This window comes from Physeter macrocephalus, chromosome 3 (genome assembly GCF_002837175.3).
Source record: "Physeter macrocephalus isolate SW-GA chromosome 3, ASM283717v5, whole genome shotgun sequence".
Classification (NCBI taxonomy): domain Eukaryota; kingdom Metazoa; phylum Chordata; class Mammalia; order Artiodactyla; family Physeteridae; genus Physeter; species Physeter macrocephalus.
The window spans coordinates 24,375,365-24,382,443 of NC_041216.1; the positions used below are offsets into that span (position 1 = coordinate 24,375,365).

Below are 7,079 nucleotides of genomic sequence, written 5' to 3' on the forward strand. Positions count from 1 at the left end.
CAGCGGCCATGGCTCACGGGCCCAGCCGCTCCGCGGCACGTGGGATCTTCCTGGACCGGGGCACGAACCCGCGTCCCCTGCATCGGCAGGCGGACCCTCCACCACTGCGCCACCAGGGAAGCCCTCACCAGGCATTTTTAAAAAAATGTTTTAGACAAAGAACATTTCTCTGGGATAATATGTGGCGAATATGTTGGAATATTAGGGCCCCAGGATTGCCTCAGCACTTGGTGGTTACAGATTTTTAAAAATCTCCTTCCTCTCCGCCAAAAAGTGATTAGAACCTGTGGGAGAAACCCTAATTACGGAAGGTTGGAGGCGTCAAGAGTAGTGGAGGCAATGGAGTGCCCAGCCTGAGAAGAGAAGCCAAGAGGGTGGTTTAGCTACCGCTGTTTTACACTGTAAAGCAGGGATTACTGGCAAAAATGCCTCTAGGGGTCAGGCGGGGAGTGTAAAGGAATGAGGGTAAGAAAACCCATGGCCCAAGGGTAGGATGCCAAAGCTCAGAGTAGGAGCCAGTGGGGAGTGGTGGGGACTCCAGTGGTGAACTGGCAGCCACCAGACCCCTTCTTTTTTTTTTATTTTTGTCTGCCTTGTGTCTTCGTTGCTGAGCGCGGGCTTTCTCTAGTTGCGGCGAGCGGGCGCTACTCTTCGTTGCGGCGCGCGGGCTTCTCATTACGGTGGCTTCTCTTGCTGCGGAGCACGGGCTCTAGTCACCCAGGCTTCAGTAGTTGTGGCACGCAGGCTCAGTAGTTGTGGCTTGCGGGCCCTAGAGCCCAGTCTCAGTAGTTGTGGCGCACGGGCTTAGCTGCTCCGCGGTGTATGCGATCTTCCCGGACCAGGGCTCGAACCCGTGTCCCCTGCATTGGCAGGCGGATTCTTAACCACTGCGCCGCCACCAGGGAAGTCCCACCGGACCCTTTTCAAGAGAGTAGTCTCATTTAAGTGGAGCCGATTCCTGCCTTGTCGGGAGGCAGGCCAGTGTGGCCAAATCTTCTGACTTTCCAGGAGAAGCTGGAAAATTTAAAAATTTTGTCAGTTAATTTAAAATATTTAAGACCCTCTGCAGGCCAAACCAAACATGTCTAAGGGCTATATTTGACCCGTGAGCCAGAATTTGCAACTGGGGGTGCATTTTTGCCTCCCGGGGGGACATTTTTGATTGTCACAACGCAGGGCGACGCTACTAGCATGTGGTGGGTAGAGGCCAGGGATCCTGCTAAACATCCTACAGTGCAAAGGAGCCCTCTCCCCGACACAACAAGGAATGATCTTGCCCGGGATGTCAACGGGGTCGAGTCAGAGTCTGGGTCTGTGTGGTTCCTGGGGCTGGGCTGATGGATTTGGCCTCAAAATAGGGAATGGCTCCGAGGCGACACCGGCTGGTGGCATCAAGCAGAAGCAGAGAGCCAGGGACAGGTGCCCTTTAGAGAAAACCTGAAATTCTGTGATTCAATTTCAGAAATAGGGGCTTCCCTGGTGGTGCGGTGGTTGGGACTCCGTGCTCCCAGTGCAGGGGGCCCGGGTTCCATCCCTGGTCGGGGAACTAGAGCCCACATGCATGCCGCAACTAAGAGTTCACATGCCGCAGCTAAGACCCGGCGCGACCAAATAAATAAATAAAATAAAAATTTTAAAAAGAAGCAATAGATTTTGATGCCTGCATCAAAAAGGACTCCAGGTCAAAGGTCTGTGAAATTCGGCCAAGGAGGACAGTTCCTAATCCGGTGCTTGAACTTGACCTCTAAAGCCTCTATTTCCCCGTCTGTAAAAAGGGGACCCATGTGGCCCCTCCAGCAGGGTCTTGGGAGGATTCTGCTCCCTTAGGAGAAGGACTGACCTCTGCCCCCTTGTCTGCCTCAACTGCCACGCCGAGGACCACTCCCCAGCAGGAGCCCCTCCAGGAGGAATACCATCTGCTGCCTTTTCCCAGTTCCAAACTGCAGGACCAGCTGCCTTTTGGGAGGATTCTGCTCCCTTAGGAGAAGGACTGACCTCTGCCCCCTTGTCTGCCTCAACTGCCACGCCGAGGACCACTCCCCAGCAGGAGCCCCTCCAGGAGGAATACCATCTGCTGCCTTTTCCCAGTTCCAAACTGGGAACTTTGGAGGCCTCTGGGAAGGGTTTTCTCAGAGTTTCGCTCCCTAGCCTTCCCGTGGACTGGCCAATGGAAGTCCCTCGCCCTGACTTCCACCCACGGTTTCCCTTGAAGGGCGCATCCCCACGAGGCATCAGTGGACCCAGCCAGGCGCGAGGCCCCTCGCTTTCACCACCATCCTACCAAAGGGAGTCCCGCTGAGACCTCCGGCTCCCCGAGAGCTCCCACCTGAGCGCAGCCCAGCTGTCCTGCCTGGCTCACAGCCACGCAGGGCCTTGGGACCCGGCACGAGGAGGCGGAGGGGAGGGCCCGCAGCGGTGCACACAGACAGGAGGGAAACCGAGGCACGCTTCAAAGGAGCTGGAGCCCAGGAGCCAGGCCTGGAGAACCAGCCGGAGGTCGCAGCTGCCACAGGCCTCTCCCCGGGCTGCCATCTTCAGGGTGGCCGAAACCACATCCTATTATTTCTGATGTTTTTTTCTCTCTCCACTGTTCTCTCGCTGAAGAAGGGGCTTGGACCTTTTCTGCAAACAGCCAAACCTGTGGAAGAAGCTGGACATCTACTGGCTTCCTTTTTCCCTTTCCCAGAGGATCAGCTCCCCCAGGGAAAGTGGGGTGACCTGGAGCCCCTGCCTTCAGCTGCACTGTCCTCAGTGTCCATAGTAGTTGTCCAGTCTTCCCGTCCCCTGGGCCTGGACCATGCCTTTGTCCTCAGATGTCTCGTTTCCAGCTGCCTCTCTGGGGGTCCCAATAGTCTCAGGCCATCTGTTACCCTAACTGGCAGTCTAGGCCTGAGCAGAGCCCCACCCAGCTGCCAGGAAGTCCCCTCCTACTGGAAGGTTGTCACAGGGGGATGTGGCTGCCTACTAGCCCATGCGGGGGCCCTGGCAGGCCAGCAAGGAGGTCCAGCCATTGACAAAGCCCTTGATGACCAGCCTGGCTGAAGAGGCGTCGTGTTCGTGCTGCTCCCCTGGAGAGCCCCAGGAAACCTCCTCCAGAACGGAAGCTGGGGGGCCACCCAGGGAGGGGCCAGAGGGCACCTGGACCTCTCATTGCCAGAACCAAGTCAGGACCTGGAGGGGACTCACCCTCCTTCTGGGGATGGATGCCACAGCACTGCCCCAATGGTGAATACTTCCAAGGTGTGGTGGCAGCAGCCAGGCCCCAGTGCCCGTCTGAGGGCCTCAGGACCGGAGCGCAAGGGGGAGGCACAGGGAGGGCCCAGCAGCCCCCTGCCAATTCTTACTGCTGAGCAGCTGCCAGCAGAGTGCAGCCACCTGACAGCTCTTCCCGAGAGCCATCGGGCCTCTGCCTCCGAGAAGCCCACTGCCTCATCTGTGGGAAAGTCACGTAGAGCCTGAGGCCTCAAGTCAGCCTGTAGCTGGCCAGTGGAGCAGGCTGAGAGGGGGGCCACACACACACACTTCCAGCAACCTCAGAGCCTGCGGGCTCCCACGGATATTTCCTCACCCAGCCTGGCCGAGCCTAGAGACCCTTTCACTGCTGGCCGGGGCAGCCCCCGGCACGAGCCAGCAGAGCCCACGTTGGCAACCAGCCCTGAAAGGCACAGGCCTCCTGAGCTTCAGAACATCGTGGAGGGGCTTCTGAGAGACCCCCTTGCTGGGGGGAGTCCTGGAAGCACCGCAGGGGATGCCAGGTGTGAAACAGCGTGGGGGGCAGCATTGGGGCACGCCTCCCACCCGCTTGCACTGCTCACGGGTGCAGGCCCCAGCGTTTTTGTTCTTGCCCTTTCGCTGTTAAATGTGTGAGGCATGGCGGAGGGGAAAGTTTGCAGGCTCTGCAGCCAGGCTGCCGTGGTTCAAGGCCCAGTCCTTTCACTCTTTAGCTGTGTGACCTTGGGCAAGGCATTAACCTCTCTGTGCCTCAGTTTCCCGATCAGTCAAATAAGGGGTGATAATAGTTCTTCCCAATGGGTCTGTTTAGGGACAAGCGAGAAGATGGACACAGGCCTCTAGCTCAGAACCAGTGAGCCATTCTTGAGGTCATTACTGCTGCCGTCCTGGTAAATCAGAGAAGCTGAACAGTTGGGCTCCCAGGCCCAGGCAGAGGGGATGTTTGCTTATTCCAGGAGAGCACGGAAAGCCTTCAGCCATAGTTCAGACACCCTTCTGCGCAGGTAGGTGGTGATAAGATCCTATGATGTGAGAAGCCCTCTCCCCTGGGCCCCAGGGGACCATGACCCCAGGTCTCTAAAGAACGCCCTGAGCGGTACTGCTTTGTTTTCATGACTCACCACTCCCTTCCTCTGGTTCCCATGGCAGCAGCTGGTACCCCGCTGGCTTGGACAGCTCCGGTGACCCCTGTTGACCCCCAGGGATGCCAGTGTTCCCAGGCTCCCTGGCCCAGAAGCCCAGCTGTGGCCTGAGCTAGAGTGGTACCCAGTGCTTCCCTGGAAGGGGAGCAACCCTACCCCCACCCCCAGGCCGGCCCATCACTGGAAGAGGGGTTTGAAACGCAGCCAAGAAGAAGAGGCCTTCGGCAACGCCCGGACCGTGAAATAAACAAACAAATAAATAAATAAATAAATAAATAATCAGGGTTGTCTTGGCTGATGAACGGTCTCTGCCTCGAGGGTGACTTCTCCCCCTGTCCGCCCTCCCTCCTTCCTCCTGCTCCGGGCAGATCCATCCCAGGCAAAAGCTTAATAGCCCCATTTAAGGCTTTTCCTTTTCACCACGGAATTGAGCTGCTCCTGCCATTACGAGGTTTTCAGCTTCTCTCCGAAATCAAATTACTGACTCCATTTAATTTTTTAAAAGCTCGGATGATTTCCTTTCTTGAATCGGAGCCGTGACTCCAAGCCCGGCCCCCTCCCCATCCCCCCCGCCCCGCCAGGCGTTTCCCCGGGATGGCCGCCCCCATGCCAGGGCAAGCCTGACACCTAGAGGGGAAGCCAGCAGGAGGAGGACCAAGCCTCTGACCGTTGCCCTGGACACCTGACTGGGTGGCCTGGACTGGTGAGGAAGGAAGGCCTTGACCTCCTCTAAGCCTGGCTCAGCTCATAGGAGCCCGTGGCTTCGGGGCTACAGGGTCTTCAGAGGCTGGTGGGGAAGTTGTTTAGAGCCCAGCGCCGAGGTCGTGGGCTTACCGTTGGCTGGTTTCCCGGATCACTTGCGTCTCCTGGACCCTACGGCTCGGTTACGGAGCGCTTCCTCTGTGCAGACACCGATCCAGCTTGGAAGGGAAGGGTGAATGGGACAGAGAAAGGCCCACGTGCTCGTGTGTGAAGGGGCAGGGAGATTGACAGTAAACACACGCGTGGATGTTTTCACACCGAGGGCTCTGAAGAGTCCTAAACATGCAACGTCGGTGGGGGCAGGTTGTGGGCTGCTTTGGGTGGGATGGCGGGGACGGCCCCCCCAAGGAAGTAAATCTGGAAAGGGCCGGGGCAAGGGTATCCAGGCAGAGGCACGGCAAGTGCCAGAGTCTTGGGGGGGTTGGAGGGACCGAAAGGTGGCCATCCGACAGAAGGAAGTGGAGGGGACCAGGGGCCTGCAGGGCCTGAGGGCTGAGGCCGGAGCCCAGCTTTATTCTGGCTTTAAAAGGCTGGACATCAGAGGGACGAGAAGAGCAGCCGGGGGACAGGGTGGGGGGATGAGAGGGGCCCCGTGAGAAATGCTCCAAGGGGTCCTCGTTGAGGGCTGTGCCATCCCTGCCCTGCACCTGGAGGACTCAGTGGAGGTGGCCGCTGGTGATGTTTGAGACGTGTCACATCTACCCCAACACCGGCCTGCAGTGTTTCTGCTAGGACTCAGTCTCTGTCTCAAGTCTGTCTCTCCTCTGCCCCCAATCACCTCTTCCCCTCTTCGTCTCTGCAGAGACACTCAGCTGGGGGGCCTCGTAGGCCAGGGGCGCATACCCACCCCAGAAAGTCCTGCCTACCAGGCTGACCCTTTACCAATCCCGCTCACGTTTAACCACCCGCGCCCTTGGAGATGAGACACCAGGAGTGGAGTTAATGAAATCGCCTGCCTTTACCTGGCATAAATGGCTCTTCACCCCCCAGGCGGGCGGCGATTTGCAAGGCTGAGAGGGTCTGGGCATTAACTGTTCTGGGCACTCTTCCCAGCTCAGCGTTCGGCGCAGCTGGAACAAACCGCTCTTCTTCTCTGCCTTCCCTTTGCTCTGCTCCGCCTCGGCTCAAAACCCAGACAGTCGTGTTTAATTAGAAAGTGATCGGGGTTCTCCGGAGGTCTCCTGTTCTCCCTCAACACGGGACGACCCCAGATCTGTGACCAGGGCTCCGGGTCCTCCAGGGCCTGGGTGGCTCCTGGGTCTGACCCACAGTCATGCGTACACGTGCGCCAGTGTTTTCTCTGCCCTGGGGACCTCCGGTTTCCCTGTTGAGACCTCCCCGGTCGGTCGTGCAGTCATTTGTTTATGGCTGACAGCCGGCACGTCTGTGATCAGTGAAATCCTGGCAGAGGGCAGCTCTGCCACACCCGGTCAGTGGCCTGCCAGGTGGGATCTCAGGCAACCTGGGATTTGGAGGTAATTAGAAATCGCCCCCCCCCCGCCCGCCCCCCGCGCAGCTTCGATCCCCGGCATTCCCCACACGACTCTGTGTGTCAAGTCCAGGGTCTGTGATGCGTTTATTGTGCTCCTCTCCTGTTACAGGGAACAGCCACTGGTCCAGTTTCCCTTTTGGGTTTTCCTCCTTGAGCCCAAAGCCAGTTTTCACGCCCTGAAACATCCAGGCTCCTTGTTCTTCCCTTGTTGAAGGTCTCGAATTTCCAGATTTTAGATGCTTCCCACGTCAGACCTCTTCCATCACAACACGCTCTTTCAGCCTTAGCTGCAAGTCTCTGTTGGGTATTTGAATATTACTTAAACTGGACTTGGAGTCGTCAATTTAGTAATCCTCCAAATTACTGCGTAACCAGAGAGGCAGCGTGGTGGGAAGAGCTTTCTTCTGGGTGTCCTGCCCAAGCTGTGTGACCTTGAGCAAATGAGTTCACGT

At 57.8% G+C, this 7,079-nt stretch overlaps 1 protein-coding gene across 1 annotated transcript in view; it reads left to right on the plus strand.

Annotated features, from left to right (window-relative positions):
- C3H1orf127 (chromosome 3 C1orf127 homolog) overlaps positions 1–4,426 on the plus strand; it is a 15,524-nt gene extending 11,098 nt beyond the window's left edge. The window contains 6 exon segments of the mRNA XM_055082403.1: positions 1,890–2,134; positions 2,853–2,937; positions 2,940–3,125; positions 3,128–3,443; positions 3,573–3,755; positions 4,381–4,426. Coding sequence (XP_054938378.1) covers positions 1,890–2,134; positions 2,853–2,937; positions 2,940–3,125; positions 3,128–3,443; positions 3,573–3,755; positions 4,381–4,426 — 1,061 coding nt within the window.
- The last annotated feature ends 2,653 nt before the right edge of the window (positions 4,427–7,079 follow it).